The sequence below is a fragment of the Acromyrmex echinatior genome, unplaced genomic scaffold (genome assembly GCF_024713525.1).
Source record: "Acromyrmex echinatior isolate Ae372 unplaced genomic scaffold, ASM2471352v2 Scaffold38, whole genome shotgun sequence".
Taxonomy (NCBI): Eukaryota; Metazoa; Arthropoda; class Insecta; order Hymenoptera; family Formicidae; genus Acromyrmex; species Acromyrmex echinatior.
Genome location: NW_028259071.1, coordinates 85,417 through 105,416, shown reverse-complemented (window position 1 = coordinate 105,416; position 20,000 = coordinate 85,417). Strand labels below are relative to the sequence as shown.

The following is a 20,000-nucleotide window of genomic DNA, read 5'->3' as shown; positions in this document are numbered from 1 at the left end:
CTCACTCACTCACTCACTCACTCACTCACTCACTTACTCACTCACTCACTCTCACTCACTCTCTGCCAGAAAGAAGGCAAAATGCATATCAAATTGATATAAACAGTAGGTTTTATTTTATAAATTCATTAAGTAAAAAAAATTAAAGTTACCAATATGTTTGCTTATCGCTAAATATCATTTTTACTATTTTCTGACTAATCAGTCTCATAGTATGAGTAGGCACTACAGATGTGTATAAAACGCAAAGTATATTGTCACCATGTTTCACAGCATGACATTTATGATATTCGGAACACAAGTATGTTTCTTTAGCCCCGATAAATTTCCAGGTACTCGTGGTTAATTTTTCATCGTTACTCTCTTCGTGTTCGATTGACAGCGCGAATGTTTCGACCGCTTGATGATAAAACGTTCGTAAAATGTCTAATCTGTGCGATCCCGTCACGCGATTTTTCGCGCATTGAGAATTTTTGCCAAGTACGAATTTTTCTATCTTGTAATTTGCCAGTAGAAATCTGAAAGATTCGTAGAATATTATAATAATCAATCACATAAAACAGTTGAACAAATAAATAACTTTGTTTTATTCCCGTTACCCAAGTGTTTCACTATCTAAAGAGACCGACATAGGTAGATTTCGTGGATAACACTGTTCAACAGTGCATAATGCATCCATATTGCTCTTCCAGCATTGCATAGCATATCTCTCAATTTCTGTTAATTCTGGATTTGGTCCACATAATGCCAGTACTTCTACGTGATTAATTAGAGTTACAGATACCAATCTGAAAGCTACCTAAACAAAACGTTGTAAATCGAAGTTATAGTTAAAGTTATATATAATTATTCACATATATATACTTTTCAGTTTATTTTTTAATTTTAGAAAATATAATATATGCACACATTTCTTTAAAAATACTTACGTTTGAACTTTTACGGGGTAAAAACACTGGAATGTCTCGCGTGGTACAAATACTCTCTGAAGCAATCACTATTGTTAATAATTTTCTTTCCACAGGATCCAATGACCACCAGCCTTCTGTAGCAGCTGCCACACAACCATGCACCAAAACGCATCCATACATCGAGTCCAGACATTCCATAAATCCCTCTAAACAAGTCTTGAATATGTATTTATTGAGTATCATATGTAATTTTGCTGTAGCTGCAATTTAAAACTAATTGTCTGAATAGTACACCATTACATCGATAATTTTTTTCAAACTGTCCGGGTGCAAAAAATTGTAGTTTCACGCATACATTATTGCATTGATAGTTAATTTGAATAATTCTGAAACTATCAGTGTCAGCGTGTTGCGTGTGAATGAAAAAAATGTTTCAAATAAAAATTTATAAGGTGAAAAAGTTTGAAAAGGGCCATTAGATAACTTACTTAGATTTTGGATGCAAGGCCTACTTCGGATCAAACAAGTCTTGCCTTCACTGATTGGAACGTGTTTCGAAATCAGAACTTTTAGCGCTATTTTTGGAAGAAGATTCAGCGAAAAATTATCACAAAAAATTTTATTTTTTTTCTAATAAAATACAAATCTGCAATAAAATATAAGTGTTTCTATAAAAAAAAATCAATCTGAGTCTTATCGAACCCAAAGTGGGTCCAAAATCTAAGCAGCCCTTATCTTCCCTCTTCAAATCCTACAACTTTTATTTGAAACATTTTTTTCAGAAATACATTGTTTTTGAAATGTTTAAAATGGAATGCCTTGTATATTAGTGCAATGTCCAAATAATTAGTTTCGTGATTGTAGAATAAGATGGGATAATTTCAAATATGGTGTAATTCTGAACAAAATAAAATTTGAATTAAATTTTCAAGGTTTAAGTATGATAACCCTTTCATTATGTGGAAAGAACTGAAGGATGCCGAACAGAAAAAACCTACTTGAACTTTGAAAATCAGATTCAAATCGTTCAGAATTATACCATGTTCAAAATTGTACCATCTTACTCTATGCAAGAAGATCTTATAAGTACCTGAAGCAAATGACTTTCCGAAGATATGATGCATTCCGTCATGTTAATCATATCGGTTTTTGTAGAAATTTTATCCCCTATGTCCAAGCAGTCCATCAGTCTATCAATAATGGGACTGCAAAGACGCATGTCTTTCTTAAGTCTTTCTATATTTTTAGTATTCTTTATCTCATCAATACCAGTGAAGAGAATCATTGCGCCAAAAGTAGCATCCAAAAACTTGTCTAGCACATATTTTGTTACTCCACTCGCAATTGCTATCAGTATGATACACCGTTCGAATTCTTTCCATGCTACTGTCACGTCCGGCAAATCCGTGCTCAGTAGAGTGATGTCCTGTGATTTCAAAAACATGTGAACTCCATTGAGAGATGCGATTTTTGAAAACGTCATCTGCAAATTATTATTTAAGTCTAAAACATCTAAATAAAATAAAATAAAATAAAAGCTTGCAAATAAAAGCTTAAAGCAAAAAGGATAAAAAAGCAAAAGGGTAAAAATACAAGCAAAGAGGATGTAAGCATAAATATAATTTATTCACTCATAAACGAAAGTTGAAACTATTACAACTGAAACTAGGGATGCACTGGATATTCGAAAAGTATCCGGTATCCGATATTATCCGGCACTTTTTTACTATCCGATCGGATAGTCGGATATCATTAATATCCGGAAATATATCCCGTTGAAATTTTATATCATTAAATTGTTGATTTTTTTATAGAACTATTCTATAAATAAGTATATATACTCACAATGCTATATTTTATATATTGTTGCAAAATTACAATTTTTTTCTACAGTTATCATCTGTATTGACACAGTCCTTTTTGTTCCCTTTTCTGTTTCCTTACTGAGCTTTTTTTTTAAAGACATTGTCCCGGAATTTAGTCGGAAAATATCGGATATTTGATGTTATATTCTTTTCGGATATCAGTACTGATAATTTTACGATTCGATGCATCCCTAGTTAAAACGTTATTGTCTACTGTTTATGAGTAAATAAATTATATTTCTATTTACAAATATTATATATAATATTATTTATTCTCTATGTACATACCGTGTTACTGTCTCCCTTTTGGCGCGAAAACAGAGGAATTCCTCCAGAAGAAGTCAAGCACATAACGTGTGCCGACATTCTCACTCAGGTATGAAAATCGTGTTTGATACTGTAAATATTGTTCTCGAGTGTTTTAAAACTACAAAAATCAATGTTCTAGACTTAAAAATCAATGATTCAATCAGCGATTATGTACTCTCTCATAATATCCAACAGAAAATATTTTATATAATTAATATTGTAATAATATTATATTTTGAGTAAATGAATAAATCTTTGTTTTTTTTCTAATATTGTATGATCATATTTTTATTGGCAAATTACAAGATAAAAAGATTTGTATTTAGCAAGAGCTCTTAGTATACAAAAAATTAAGTTATAGGCTACATATTGATATTGTAAGAATTTTCGTGACATATTAATATTGTAAGAATTTTCGTTACTTAGAATTGAGTCTGACAGTGATTAGCTATTTGATGAAAAGTTTATGGCTACTTTTCATAGTTTAGAAAAATTTAGATTTAATTCACCTGAGTGTCTTCATTTATTAGATATTGACCAATTATTTGGCACAAAGCTTAACTTTTTCACTTTTTCATTAAGATCAAATAATTTTATTAAGCTTAAACTGATTTCTTTCAAGGGTAGTCATTTGACACAAAAATTTTAATTTCCTTTCCTCCAAAATAATTTCATATATTACTGCTTCTCAGCAAACTGAGACTTAACTTTCTATAGTTTCCGTATTTTTAACAATGCTTCTTCCTTTAATCGATTGTCATATAAAAAATATAAATTTAAGAAGCGGCAATTATTTGACACAAAACTTGCAATGACAGTTATATGACTTTCATTTCCTTTTTCTCTAAAATACAATAATTTCATTAAATTTCTTAGAGTAAACTTAAATCTCTCTTTCAATGGTGTTTCCACACGTTATTTCTTTCTTAATCCATTGTCATTTTACGAATGCAAACAATTAAAAAAAATTAAATAAAGGAAATAAACTAAATCAGATGATAAGGCAACCAGTTAAGTTCGGTTTTATTTTTCTTTTTCATTGATAGTCATGATACAAAAATAGCTAGTCACGAATATGTACCATTCATTCCATTCATCTGTAATCTTGAGTTGTGTTCCACTTAGGGTATATTCACACAAATTTATTGTATATAGCGCATAAAGAAAATTATCCTATAAAGATGCACATAAAATGTGATTGGATAATATTCTTTATGTATACGTTTATACGGCTATGTAAGTTCACAATGCTTGTGGAATCATGGCTGTGTTCCAAAAATTGACTGCCAGTACTAAAAATCTATAGTGCACGTAATGTAAACTGTAGCATTTTCAATGCTGGCAGTAAATTTGGAACACGGTCCATATCATTCTTGACCTAGTATCCACCTAGGGTTTAATCCGGATCAGAATATAAGAACCAATCAACTACAGTCGAGTATTCCCCTGTTACAGTCGAACGACAGGGAAATGCTCGACTGTAGTTGGTTGATTCTTATATTCTAATCCGGATTAAATCCTCAATGGAAACTAGGCCCTTGTCGTTTTTCAAATGTTAAACAAGGACAAACGATGCTTATGAGTATTGTGAGCATTAAGTGGAACGCAGCCCTAGTTGATTTTAACCGTATCAAGCTTGCGATTGGCTGATCCGAAATATATATATATATATATATATATATATATATATATATATATATATACTGTCTGAAATATGGCAGAATTAGACTGCGGTCAAAATCTCACTACAAATTGCTTTGAAGCGCTTGATTGACCAATTAGAAAAAAGAATTTTACAAACTGACCAATCAAAAATTGCTTTAAAGTTGTAGCATTACGTTGACGGTATCAGAAAACCTATTAGAAAGCGTTCATTCTATTATTCATGATTTATTCTGATAAGTTGAAATCTCTTATTCCCTATTCCTATTGCTTGTGCTTTTCACTGTGTTTCCAGCTTTAATTTCATGGTCTGAAATAGAGAGCCTATAATCAGAATAGCGCCATACGAGAGATGATGTCATATTTTAGCGAAATTCTGCGAGAAAGAAGAGATATACGGTCTCTGTCTATCCAACAGACTGTTAGTTTTAGGGTTAGGTGCAACAGCATTGAACGACATAGATACATAAAGGTACATTGATAAAAATAAAATTATCAAAATTATTTTAAAAATATAGTTAGATGTACAATACATTTTGTAACAAATCATTAAAAAAAGGATATGTTATGAAAATAATTCCAAAAGACACAGAACACCGAATGAATTGGTTAAAGAATATAAATGGCAAATATAAAAATTGAACACCATGTATTTAAAATATTAAAATAAAAATGTACATTATTTATACAGAATAAATTACTTTGCCTCACATAAAGATGAATTTTTTGATGGCGTCCAATTTTTATATTTACCATTTCTACTCTTTAATCAATTCATTCGGCGTTCTGTCTTTCGGAATTATTTTCATAACATATTCTTTTTTTAATGAATTGTTACAAAACGGTATTGTACATCCAACTATTAGGTGTTGGAATTAATTCGTAGCGTTTTTAATGAAAGAATGTTATTTATTTCACATGAGCATTAAAAAATACATTAATGAAAGTACTTCCCATCACTTGTAAAACGCTACGAATTAATTCCAACACCTAATATATATTTCTAAAATAATTTCGATAATTTTATTTTTATCAATGTACCTTTACGTATCTATGTCGTTCAATGCTGTTACACCTAACCCTAAAACTGACAGTCTGTTGGATAGACTGAAACCGTATATCTCTTTCTCTCTCGCAGAATTTCGCTAAAATATGACGTCATCTCTCGTATGGCGTCTCTGATTATAGGCTCTCTACCCCATTCTTATTCTTAAAATTATATTTATAATTTGCAATTTGCAATTTGAATAAAGTTGGAACTCTTCTAATTGTATAAGCAAACTACATTTAATTTAAAATTGTGAAGAAAATTTATATGAATAAAAATGAATCAACCTTAGAGGCCTCCACCACTCCCGCCAATTTTTAATGGCGATTCTCTTTTCTTTGTAAGTATATTCCCCCGTAAAAAAACGAGTTACTAATAAATTTAGTCGTTTTTGCAGGTATGTTTTAAATTTATTTTTTAATTTTATATCTCTCTTTTTTTTTCTTTAATTATTTCATTATATTTCGCTAAAATCATATTGCATTATGATTAGCGAAATACAATAAAATAATTACATTGCATAGCTTTTTAATATTATTTTTTATTGTAATCCTTTAATAATACAATAATTATTTACAATACAATATATAATAAAAAATGTTGTTCGAAATATAATAAGAATTATATTATAGGAGCATAATTAACAAAATTTAGTAATGAGATATTATACGAAAATGTCGAAAATACATACGATAATACAAATTTTCTAAACCAATGTTTAACGAAATATTGATAAATGTGAAATGAAAATACTAACAACAATTAGATCGTACTTACTGTTAATTATTAACTTGTGATTATATTATAAAACTTATTAATATCATGATAAAAAATCATTAATACATTTACGACAAGACTTTCATCGCATTTAAGATAATTATTCAGATATTTAATCAAGGTCCCTCTACGTTGTGATAAGGTTAGTATCCGATACAAAGAAGAAAAAAATCTTCATAGAAAAGCGAACTTGATGTATTCTGATTCCACGTCAAATTCATAAGATCCATTCGCAAAAAAAAAGTTAAGCAATCCGTCAAACACCAGCGGTCTTATTACAGAAGGATGTGAATTCCAAATCTTTCAGACTACTTATGATAGAAATCATTTTGGTGGCATCTTAATTACATTTTTAATATAATATCAAAATTTGCGAGAAAATTATATGTTCTGCCACACATTACTACAAATCATCTCTTATTAAAAATAAAAAGATAAAATGATTTTCTTATGGAATGGTGACTACGAAGGAATATATTTAATAGTAATCAAATACGTGCATTATTGTAATTTTTTATATATATAAATACAAAAGTATCTCGGGTACCAACTGTTCGAGATAAATCGAACTTGATAATAACGAGATTTTAAAGAACTAAGTATGCTTTCTGAAAAATTTGTTATTATATATAAAATTTAACAATCTTTTTTTTCTGCATTTTCCCAAAATTTTAATTATTAATGCCTCGCTAATATAAAGGTATCCATTCGACTTATTTCGAATTTTTTGTATCCACACATTTTTAATTAAATTCATGTAATCACGACATCGTTGATAAAAAAACATAAGGTATTTTGATAAAAAAATTATCTAAATCGACAAAAATCAAAATTTGTTAAATATACTCTCGTAATATATTTGCATGTATTTTATCATAGAAAAGTATATAATACACATATAAATTAACAATATTCTGGAATGGCGGGATGTCTTTAATACCTAAAAATGATTTTAAAATAACAGTTAAAAAATTAAATATATACATTTTTTTGTTAGAGCAATCATCGAAAAATAAGCAAATTATTTGCATAAAGCTTAAATTTATTTACTTAACAATTTGGATTTAAAAAAATAATCATTATATGTATATCCATACATTAATTATATAATATTAAATTCGTATTGTTATTAAGATATAGTACTATTACTAACATTATTATTATTAGTGGGAGAACATTTAATAAAACAAAAAAAGCGACGAAAATTGTACGTTAAAGTGTACTACTAAATTAATTTCGTAACTTGATTTTAAAATATATAGCATATAATTGTCTGACTCATTGACAAAATTATTACTTCTAGTGCAAGACGAGAAAACTCGGGATTAATTTCGATCCTGTACAAGAATTTCCAACAAGATACCAAACTAGATTTTGCGAATGGACTTTACAGAAAGCGACGGGGAATAAGTCTTCATATGATATTGTAAAAATAATTTCGACTTTCTATCGGTACAAATCACGCATTCACTGCATCAACATAGCATCCACTTGACGCGAGGGACAGTGATGAGGCTTTCGTACATAATAAATTAATCATTAATATTTGTAATTTTTTAATGTTAAAAATATAAATGTAAAAAACAAACACGCAGGTTTATTAACCTAAACTTCACGTCCAAAGCCTCGAATCTTACTGAATATGTAAAATTAAATAGACGAGGAAGGGGTTTACGAGGAAAATATTTTTAGAATAAAAAAAAGCTTTTTAAAAATTTTTAAGGGGGAAAAAAAAAAGTTTGGGGTAAAATTTTGAGAAAATCAAAATTGATAATAACGAGTTTTTAAAGAAAAATTTGCTTTTAAAAAATTTTTTTTTAATAAAAAATTTAAAAACAATTTTTTTTTTTCTTTTAAAAAATTTTTTAATTTTAAAAACCCGTTTTAAAAAATCCAAATTTTTAAATTTTTGTTTAAATTTTTTTAATTTAAATTCAAATAAAAACTTTTAAAAAAAAAAGGGGTTTTTGGAAAAAAAAAAATTTTTTAAAAACGAAATTTCAAAAAAAAAAATTTTTTAAAATTTAAAAACCTTTTAAAAATTTTTAAATATACGGCATTTTTTTTATAAAAAAAAAGTAAAAAAAATTTTTAAATTTTTAAAAAATTAAAATTTTTGGGAAATGGGGGTTTTTCCCCAAAACCCCAAAAAAAAAATTTTAAAAAAACATTTAAAAAAATTAAAAAAATTTTTTGGAAATTTTTTTTTTTTGTTAGAGCAATACAAAAAATAAGAAAAATTTTTTAAAAAAGCTTAAATTTTATTAAAAAATTTTTGGGATTAAAAAAAAAATTTTAAAGGGAACCCAAATTAATTAAAAAGGGTTAAAAAAAAATTTTTTTTTTGTATTAAAAAAGTACATTAAAAATTTTTTTTATTCTAGGGGGAACTTTTAATTTAAAACAAAAAAAGCGAAAAATTTGATTTAAAAAAATTATTACAAAATTAAATTTTAAAAATTTTTGTTTTAAAAAATAAAGCTAAATTGTTGACCTTTGCAAAATTATTACTTGGGGGAAAAAAACGAAAAAAATGGGTTTAATTTTCCGACCGTAAAAAACCCCCCAAAAAAAGGTCCCAAAAGACTTTGGAAAAAAAATTTTAAAAAGGGGGACGAAAAAAAGTCCTAGAATTGTAAAAATAATTTCTTTTTTTATCGGTAAAAATTCCCCTAAACCCTGCCCCCAAATTGCCCGGGCGACAGCGGGGGTTTTAATTTTAAAAAATTTAATTTAAAAAATATTTTAATTTTTTAATTTTAAAAAAAAATTAAAAAAAACCCAAAAAAAAAAAAAATTAAACCCAAAAAATTGGGAAAAAGCCAATTTTTTAAAGGTTTATTTAAAAAAAATAAATAAAAAAAAAAATTAAAGTTTTTTTTTAAAATTTTTAAATTTTAAAAAAAAATTTTTAATTTTTAATTTAAAAAAAATTTAAAAAAAATTTTTTTAATTAAACTCTACCAAATTCAAAAATTTCAAAAAAAATTTTTGGGTTACATATGGTTCTTTAAATTCGAGTAATTTAAATCAAAAGCAACAAAAATTTTTTTTAAATCGACAAGATAAATGCTACAAATTAAATAGAATATTTAATATGAATATATAAAAATTCCAATAAAGGTAAAATTTTAAAATTATTTTTTAAATTAGAAATTATTGCGGAAATTCAAAAAAAACATGATGGTTTTTCCCCTGGACATAGTTCCTTTTAAATTTTTTTAATTCGTAGAAATAAATTAAATTTTTATTTGAAAAAATTAATTAAATTTTAACTTTTCTTTCTTTGTAATAATAAAATTTTAAAGTACTAATTTTAATTTCAAGGGGCTAAATTAAATGAAATTTAAAATTATGTTAATATAAATAAAATTAAAAATTATATATAAAAAATCAATTACAATTGAGTGTTGACGATTAAAAAAATTTAGAAATTAAAATTTTTTTAAATTTTAACTTTCTTGCAAATAAAAGTAGTACCAGGGGATTTTACCTTTTTACAATTATAATTTATTTAGTTAGATTTAGTATTAAATTTTTTTTTTTAATTTTTTTTTTTTAAAAAAAAATTAATACCCGTCGCGAAATCTTTTAAGTTCTTTAAAAAATTTTAATTTTTTTTTTATCAATTATTTTTTCCCTAACAGTCCCACCATCAATTTTTTTTTCCTATATGGGATTTATTTTATGGCCTATTCGGACCCTATCTCTGTGTATATTCTACTTTACTTTACCAAAAACTTTAAATATAAACCGGAATATAATCGTTTGCTGTGTTCAGAAAAGAAAGGCTTGAAAATTTTGAATTTTTCCACATGATTGTTTCTTGTTTTAGGTTTAAAATTTAAAAACTAATGATTTTAAAACAAATTTTACAATAATTGAAAACTGCTTTTTCTGAAGCAGCAGCAAATCCTAAAAAACTATCGTTCTGATAAATTCGAGAGTTCCCAAATTTGGGTCGTATTAAAAAATGAGAAATAAATGAAGAAATTTAAAAAAGATTTTAATTTTTTAAAATAAAAAAAATTAAAAAAAAAAAAAAAAAGTAATGAAAACCATGCGGATAATAAGGCAATTAGAATTGTGTTTAAAAAAACCAAAAACTTCGTTATTACCCACTAGCTCTCTTTAGCCCTGTATTGTTTTATATATATTTTAAATCAACAATTTAAAATCGAAATTTTTGGGGTAATTGCCCCCAATAATCAAATTTTATCATTTTTAATCTTTAAAAATTTAGATTGGGTTACACACCACACCCTCCTTCAGATTCGTTATTTTTTGGCCAATTCGGTTTTAAATCCCAGAGATCGATGGAAAGGGAAAAATTTTCCTTTTTGCGCCACTAAAAGCAAAATTTTTCGCCCTTATAGCGCGAACACGAACGCGTGGGAAAGGGGCCAAATTTTAAATCAAATGTTTAAAATTTTAATACAAAAATAATAATTTTTTTAAAAAAGTGGAATAAATTATTCTTTATCGATTTTTCGAAACTAAAAAAAAATTTTTGACAAAAATAAATCAATTTTTAAAAAAAATCTCTAGAGGGATTTTTTAACATTTTGATTTATAAACTCAAATTGTGAATTGATAAAATTTCTTAATAAAAATTTTTACACAATAAAAACCAAATTTTAAATTTAAATAAACGGAAATTTAAATCGTTAAATCCCCAAAAAGGCCCATGTACTATTTAACATTCGAACGATTCGTGCTGGAAATTTATCTCAAAAATGAGGGGAGAAGAAATTAAAAAATATGTAAGACAAAAGGGAGATAAATTTTTTTTTACATTATAAATACGATCGTTTATGTTTTTAAATTTTACAATCATTTTTTTATAATTATTATTTTAAAAATTTAAATATTTTAAAAAATGCAAAAAAAACCCAACACATTTTTTTTAAAAAATTTAAGAAAAATCTTTTTTCTTGACCCCAAAAACCATATTGGATTACAATTTTTTCCATTGGGTTTAAATCCCTTACTAATATGGTAAGTTAAAAGTTTAGGCAAAGTAGGGCTTTTTGCAATTTAGATAAAAATTGTAACAATTAATATAAATTTTTTTAAAAAAATGAGATTAAAAAATGCGCTATATTAAAATATTGATTTTTTTAATACAAATAATAAAAATTAAAAAATAAAATGTGAAGCAAAAAAAAATACTTTAAAAACGTATCTTAATCCCTATTGTATATCGCTTTTTCTGCACCAACTTAAAAAAAAATTTTAAACCGAATTTTAAAATTTGAAAAAGAAAAAGAATAAAAAAACAAACTTTTGTAGTACAAAAATTTAATTATAAAACTATAGAAAAAAAACAATTTTTTTACTTAATTTTCTTTTTATTAATAGTTCTTAATTTTTTTAAATTTTTGTATTTTTTTTTTTAAAAAACGAAACGAAACTTTTTAATTTGTTTTTTCTTCCCAAAGGGGTTAGACGAATGCAAGGTTTGTAATTTTGTTTACAAGCTCGTAGGTATGCGGGCAAACTGAGTGGAAAACTTTTACATTTGCAAAAATTAAAAAGATTAAAACACTCAATATTTGGTTTTTAATAATTTTAAATTTAAATTATTAACAACAGAAAAACAAAAAGAACAAAATTTTTAATTTTTTCCCTTTTAAATTAAAAATTTTTTTAAAAATTTTTTAAAATTTGATTTTCTCCATTGGTTTTAAAAAAATTTTTAAAAAAAAAACAATACAAAAAAATTACAAAAATTTTAAAAAAACTGAGCTTTTGGAAAAAAAAAAAAAATTTTTCTTAAAAATATATTAATTTTTTCGAAAAGGAAAAAATATTTTTTTAAATGGGGGGGAAATTTTGTTTTTAATTTTCGGCACTATAAAATTTTATATTTTATATTGCGAAAAGCAAAAGGCAAAAGACTTTTCTTCTTTTTTTCTTTCTCCCCATGAAATTTGGGATTTTTTAGACCCCCTTTTAAAATTAAAATTTTCCATATAATATAAATTTTTTTTAAACATATAATTTAAAAAATTTGGCCTTTAACATTGATTTTTTAAAAGGTTATTTATGTTTCTTTAAATTAAAATGGAAAAAATAGCGTTTTTTTAAAAAATTAAAAAATAAAAATTTTAAATTGAATTAAAATTTACGGAGGTAAAAAATAAAAAACACCCGGGTTAATTTTCCAATCTTTTTAACTACCCCTTTTTAAGGGGAAACGGTCATGGAAACTAAATGCTTTTAAAAAAACGGTATTTTATTAAATTGAGCTATGTCGGAAAATTTTTTAATAAACACCCCACCCTCCTAAAAAAAAAAATTCATCCCCAAAATTTATGCCCAGGGGGTTTTCTGCTCGCGTAGATATTTTAAAAAAAAGAAAAAAATCAAATTAAAAACAAAAAAAAAATTAAAAATTTTTAAAAAAATTTATAAACGAAATTCTTAAAAAACCCCCAAATTTTAAAAAATTTTTTTTACAAGCAAAATTTTTTTAATTTACCATTTCTTTTAAAAAAATTTATACCCGAAAAAATTTAAAAAGCTTTTTAATATTTTAAAAAAACCCTTTTTCCCTTTTTCTAAAAAAATTTTAAAAAAAAATTTTATAAAATTTAAAAAATTTTTTAAAGAAAATTTTTTTTTCTAATTATTTTTTTTAAAATAAAAAAAAAAGGAAATAAATAAAAAAAGAATTTTTTTTCAATAAAAAAAAAAAATTTTTCCCCAAGGTTTTGCTCCCCGGGCCCATGCCTCCCCCCAACCTCCCCCTCCTCTCAGAGTTGGTTCCATCCCTCGCCGGACACCGCGAAAAACCCCGGAAAAGGCAAAAACCGGGGATAAAACTTACCGTTCTTAAAAGGCCTCCCAACAAAGGGCCGGCGCGAACCGGTCGGTTTTTTTATTTTAAAATAAACGGGACGGGGGTAGTTGCTTCCCCGTTGAATTTTTTACAAAGGAACTTTCAATAATAAACTAAAAATCAAAAATTTTTAATTATATTTTAAACCGAAAATTTTTTGATTTTAGAAAAAAACCCTTTTTTGTATAATTCCCCGGGGACGACCCTCCCCTACTCAATTTCCGGAGAGGGAAAAAAATGAAAAAAATAAAATATTTAATCTTTAAATAGCAATTTCACAAACGGAATTTTTTAAAAAAATATCACTCTGAATTGTTAACTTGCGAGAAAAAATTTTTAACTTTTTTTTAAAAAGGCAGTTGGCTGAAAAAATAGGATTAAAAAAAAAATTTTTTTTTTACGGGGTTTTTTTTTTACCCTAATTCCCAAAATTTTTAAATTTTTTTTAAAACCCCCAAAAAAAAACAAAAAAAAAAAAAATATGGAAACTTCATATATTACGTTTCCCTTTTTTTAGTCGAGAATAGAAAGTACCCCACGCTAGATTTTTAAACGCTTAACGTTAAATTTGCAGTTTGATTAAAATTAAAGGCCAAGAATTGATAAACTTAAAAAAAAAAAAAAAGTTAAATTTGACTTTTTTTAAATAAAATAACGCAAACATTTTGTAAATTAAAACAATTTTAACCCCAAAATTAAAAAATTAAAGGAAAACAATTTTAAAATTCGTAATAAATTAAAATTAAGGAAAAATTTTTTTCCCTTTTCAAGATTTTTAAGTAATTTTAAGACGGGCCCTTTTTTCATGCTTTTTAAAAATTTTTAAACTTTTAAATAAAATTGACTGTGAAATCCCCAAAATAGATGATTTTTTTCAAAATTAAAAAAAATGCATAATAAACCGTTAATTTCCAAAATATTAAAAAAATTATTTATGAATTTAATATACTTTTTTACGTAATATCCGGGGGCAACCTTTAAGTGACGATGGACGGGGGGCACGGGGGGCTAAAAAATTTTCTTCGCGGAAAAAAAAGACGGGGCTAAAATGACGCCCGCCCTGCACCCCTCCTGCATCAATGGCCCGATCTAAGCGAAAAATTTAAAATTTTATAAACGTAAAAAAACTACTCATTTTTTAAAAAAATTTGGAATATTCCATCTTTATTTCGATTTTTTCTGGATTCGTTTGCCACAAACCCTCATATTTGATATTTACTAGGTTAACAAACGTTTAAATATTTTTTAAAAAGTTACAATCAAAGGGCCCCTTAAAAAATTAAACATCTTAAATAAAACGGACTATGAATACCCGCCCTTAAAATCAATTAATTATCGTAAAGGTAAAATATGATTTTATTTATACCATTTTTTATTTTCAAATTTTTTTTAAATTAAAAAAATTTTTGGGTTTTTCTTTATTAAAGAATTAAAAAATTTTTAAATTTTTTTTAATCTTTTTTGAAAGTCTCGTAAAAAAGGTAAAAAAGTGAGATTAACTCGGTACCCTTTTTTAAGAATTTTGAGCACCCCCTTTTAATATCTTGGTTCGGAATCTTAATTTGAATTTTAAACCGAGCGCCTCACCCAACCCCTCCTTGCGGAAAATCGTCGAAAAGAAAAGGTGACGATGGCCCCCGCGCCGCCCCCCCCTCCCCCCCCGCGCCCCCTTCCCCTCCCCGGGTTTTCCCGGTGTATTTGGGGTTGAAAAAAAATTTTAACGTTATCAAAAAGTATTTATATTTTTTAAAAGGTACGCGTACATTTGCTTTGTTTTTTGGCATTCGGGCAAAACTTATATTGCTGGTTTTTAAAATGAATTTTGCGTGAAATTTTTTATTTTTTTAATAACTAAAATTTTAAATTTTTTTAAGTCCCCTTAATAAAAATTGAAAAATTTTAAATTTTTTTTTAAAAAGTAAATGCAAATTTTTTTAAAAATTTGGAAAAATTTTTTCCCAAAACTTTAGTAAAATTAAAATTGTAAATTATTTAATTTTCAGTTAATAAATTAATTTAAGACACTCTACTTTTACTGCAAATTATTCTGTGTTTCAGAAATTCTTTAAACGTACGTATAATAAAATATAAAATAGGTTCCGAAAACTCAAAAACCTTAAAATCCGAAAACCTTAAAATATTAAATAAGAAATAAGTCAGAAATGTAATTATTTAAAATAATAAATACTAAATTTCTCTTTTAAGTTTTTAATTTAAAATACATATTTTCATTTCATCGCTTTTACAAGTATGTAAAAATTATTAAACGATTTTTACGTATATTTTGGCAACTTTAAAAAGAATTTGTAAAATTATATTTACAACAAATACTTCTGCATTGTTGTAACTAAATATAGTTAACAAAATGAGAAAAATGTACTTTTTCAAAAATGTATAACTCTGAAACATAAATATTTAAACGTTAATGTTTTTTGAACTAAATTAAGTTAGAGTTAATAGTTTATAAATTTTTAATTTAAAAGAAGTTAATAAATTAAAGTTTAAAAGTAACTAAATGGAAGTTAAAAATTAATGCATTTAAAATTAATTGAATTAATATTTAAACGAAAAATATGTTCAGGATTGTCAGGTAGTAATTAGTTAAAACGTTAATAGTTCAAAAAAAGGTAAAAAGTTAATAACTTTTAATTTAGATACTTTACAAATTCTTTTTAAAGTTGCCAAAATATACGTAAAAATCGTTTAATAATTTTTACATACTTGTAAAAGCGATGAAATGAAAATATGTATTTTAAATTAAAAACTTAAAAGAGAAATTTAGTATTTATTATTTTAAATAATTACATTTCTGACTTATTTCTTATTTAATATTTTAAGGTTTTCGGATTTTAAGGTTTTTGAGTTTTCGGAACCTATTTTATATTTTATTATACGTACGTTTAAAGAATTTCTGAAACACAGAATAATTTGCAGTAAAAGTAGAGTGTCTTAAATTAATTTATTAACTGAAAAATTAAATAATGATTAACAAGATGTTTAATACTCTTAGCTAAAGTTGTATTCGGCACAAATTGTTTCACGATATTAAGAAAATTTGCATTTATCTTTATATAAAAAACATATATATAATATTTTATCAATCTTTATTGAAGAATGGATCATTAAAAAGAATTATGAAAATTGAGAATTATTGAAAATATCAAAAATATCTCACGCGAATAATTACTAATTCGTTTAAGAGAACCATGCAAGTAATATAGGATTGTGCCCGAGATGCCACAAAGCAAAACGCGAAATGTACGGCGATATCCGTTTGTCAAAATCATATAAAATACTTGAATAATTGTACTAACCGTTCAATATTTTTCAAACGCCTAAATAGCACCCGGCGAAAAGCTCGGGGAGGGGAAGGGGGTCGCGTGGCGAAGGCGTAGGGGGGGCGCGGCGCGGTGGCCGATCGTCATCCTTTTCGTTCGACGACTTCGCAGCAAGACGGACGTGTGGCGTGAGGCGCTCGCGCATTAATCTACGAAAATTAGAGATTCACGAACGCGAACTGATAATTACATAAGGATGCTCAAATAGTAATATTGCTTCAAAACTAAGGTGTGTACCAGAGTTATATCTCAATCTTTATTACTCTCTTTGACGATGTACGTTCAAATAAAGATTAATAATAAGATTAATAATGTACATTCTTTTAAGTAAAGATAAACGCAAATATTTTTTAAATTATGAAACAATTTGGACTAAATATAATAATGGATATAAATAGAAATATCATATATTACACATTTACAGATATATTAATTAGATATTTAAGGGCGGTGTATTCATAGTCCGTTCTTATTTCAAGACTGTCTTAAGTTTTAAGACGGCCCTTTGATTCGTAACTTCTTAAAACTATTCTTAAGACAGTCTTGAATATAAACTCTGACTGTGAATATCAAGATATAGATGAGTTGTGTGCGTAACGAATCCAAGACAAAAATCGCATAATAAAGCATCGTGTAATATTCATCGAAGAATATTAAAATGAGTAGATTATTTTACTGAATTTATAATATACGTTAATATTTCGACAGTTAGATGATCGGCGCGCAACCTTGAAGTGACGACGGTACGGGGTGGCACGGAGCGGCGCGTCATGTTTACGCCGCTCGTCATTTTTCCGCGAAGTAACATGTTGACGCGCCGCTCCGTGCCACCCCGTACCATCGTCACTTCAAGGTTGCGCGCCGATCATCTAACTGTCGAAATATTAACGTATATTAAATTCAGTAAAATAATCTATTCGTTTTAATATTCTTCGATGAATATTACACGATGCTTTATTATGCGATTTTTGTTTAATATCTTGCACACAACTCATCTATATTTTGGGCTGATATTCACAGTCAGAGTTTATATTCAAGACTGTCTTAAGAACAGTTTTAAGAAGTCATGAATCAAAGGGCCGTCTTAAAACATTACTTAAGACAGTCTTGAAATAGGAACGAACTATGAATATCGTCCTTAGGTATCTCTAATTTATATATCTGTAAATGTATAATATGAATTCCATTTATATTCATTATTATATTGGGTCTAAATTGTTTTATAATTTACAAAATGTTTGCGTTTATCTTATTTAAAGAATGTCTAATTCATAACTATTCTTTACTTATTTTTTTAAGTTTCAATCTATATCTTGAGCCGATATTCTAACTATTCATAATCTAACTGTCGAAATATTAACGTTAACGCGTTTTACACAATCAGTAGCGATACGGCTACTTGTCTATATCATGCGAGTCATAATAAAGGAACGTTAATATATGAATGCTCTCATATAATAATTTTTTGTTCTTATGTATCTTTCGTTATATGAGGATCTGTTAAAAAATTTACCGTAACTTTGGAACTTATCGGTAATAAAAGAAACATTCCGGTAATAAAAGAAACATTTCTCTTTTTTATTAATCTCTATTTTATTCTAGACTCTAATCATGTCATCTATGTATAAATAAGATTAAATTTTTTCTCTCGCAATGTTAACGAATTGCAGATGTGATATTCGTTTCTAAAAATTAACCGATTGCATAGTAATTGCATAGTAATATAGATTATAACTATATATTACATTTTTCAGATTATCTTCCCTCTCACGAGTACACCTTGACGTAGTGGGAGGGCTCAGTACCCAGAGGATATTTATACGAAAAGAACGGTTTTTCTCAAATCTAAAAATTTTCGGATCTGAATGATATATCTAGATAAATTTTTAGATTTTTAGATTATATTGATTGAAATCGTTCTCTTCGTGTAAAAATTCAACGGGGAAGCTAACGTACCCTCGTCGCCGATTTATTTGAAAATGAACGAACCGCAGCCGGTTCGTCGCGTCGCGCGTTTGTTCGGGAGTGCCGTTCAAGTAATCGGACTCAAGTTATAGTCCGCGCGCGATTATAGTCCATTATTCGCGAGTGTTTTTCGCGAGTGTCCAGTGCGAGAGGATGTGTCAACCAACTCTGAGAGGAGGAGGAGGTCTGGGAGAGGCATCGGGCACCGGCGGAGCAACCTTGCGGTAAATATCTTTTTTTGCTATTGTAAAATCAATATCTTTTTTCTATTTATTCGCTTTATTTTATACTGATTTAAAAATAATAATTAGAAAAAAAGAATTATCTTAAAATTATTTTGAAATTTTATAAATATCTATGTATTTTTAAGATTTTTTTAGAAAATGCGGGAAAAAATGTTTATATATAATTATATATATAATGTCTATTTTATAACATTTTTTCGAGTGTATAATTATTTTTATAAATATGTAAGTGAATGGTAAATTAAAAAATTCGATGCTTGTAAAAATATTTTGAAAATTATGTGATTATTTTCAAGAGAATTACGTTTACTAAATATTTTTTTAAATATTACTTAATTTTTTTGCTTTGTTTTAATTTAGATTTTATATTCTTTTTGTTACAGAATCATCGTAGCGACGATGCAGATGAAACTCCGCTGTTGCGCATCAAATTGGTGAGTGATGAATTGATGTTTTTGTTGAGGTAACGGATGCGTGGTGATTTTATTAATATATCTACAGATGCATATATGCATCAATTTAATAAAAATATACCTGTATATTTTTTATAAATGCATATGTAGTATTCCATGCATCCGTTACCTTAAAGTGGATAAGTTAGAACAGATTAGGATAAATTTAATCCTGGATGCTTCTTCTTATTTTATTGTACATGCACTGTAAAATTTATAATATCATATTAACATTCAGTTTAAGTTATTTTTAATCTTTCATAAAAGACGCTATTACTCTTATCCAATCTCATTAATTTAACTGAAACAATAAAGTAGAACTATTTCATTCAAGAAAACTACAATGTTAAAGGCTCAAATGTTTCTAAATTCATATGTTAACACGAATATATTATATATTATATACGCGAATATATTATATATATATACATAAAGAGGGTGTCTAAAAATAATCGCCAAATATTTCATGGGCAGGTAGAGAGAACTAAACTGAATCGAAAAGTCTTCTGCCATTTTGCAATTTTCGCAATAGTAACAAGATATTAATTATTATATAGTGCCGAAATTGAAGATCAATATTCGCC

The 20,000-nt window shown here is 26.7% G+C and overlaps 1 protein-coding gene and 1 long non-coding RNA gene across 10 annotated transcripts; one reads left to right on the top strand and one right to left on the bottom strand.

Annotated features, from left to right (window-relative positions):
- Window positions 1-93: 93 nt before the first annotated feature.
- Window positions 94-4,433, bottom strand: fy (fuzzy planar cell polarity protein-like protein). 9 transcript variants are annotated; one of them, XM_087416568.1, is made up of 6 exons: window positions 4,167-4,433; window positions 3,065-3,173; window positions 2,002-2,337; window positions 930-1,127; window positions 600-799; window positions 94-518 (listed from the first exon to the last, which is right to left on the bottom strand). In XM_087416568.1, exons 2-6 carry the CDS (start codon window positions 3,140-3,142, stop codon window positions 149-151), a joined length of 1,182 nt encoding a protein of 393 aa, XP_087272694.1. In that variant the 5' UTR covers window positions 3,143-3,173; window positions 4,167-4,433; the 3' UTR covers window positions 94-148. The 9 variants fall into 9 exon arrangements, with proteins under 9 accessions (XP_087272694.1, XP_087272692.1, XP_087272696.1 ...); XM_087416566.1 differs by having other exon boundaries at window positions 2,002-2,394; window positions 4,167-4,427; XM_087416570.1 differs by lacking the exon at window positions 4,167-4,433 and adding an exon at window positions 2,757-2,986 and having other exon boundaries at window positions 2,002-2,394; window positions 3,065-4,153.
- Window positions 4,434-16,849: 12,416 nt separating this feature from the next.
- On the top strand, window positions 16,850-19,629 carry LOC147906414 (uncharacterized). The gene is made up of 3 exons (XR_015548413.1): window positions 16,850-16,983; window positions 18,509-18,943; window positions 19,348-19,629. It is a non-coding gene; the product is annotated as an uncharacterized LOC147906414 (long non-coding RNA).
- Window positions 19,630-20,000: the final 371 nt, after the last annotated feature.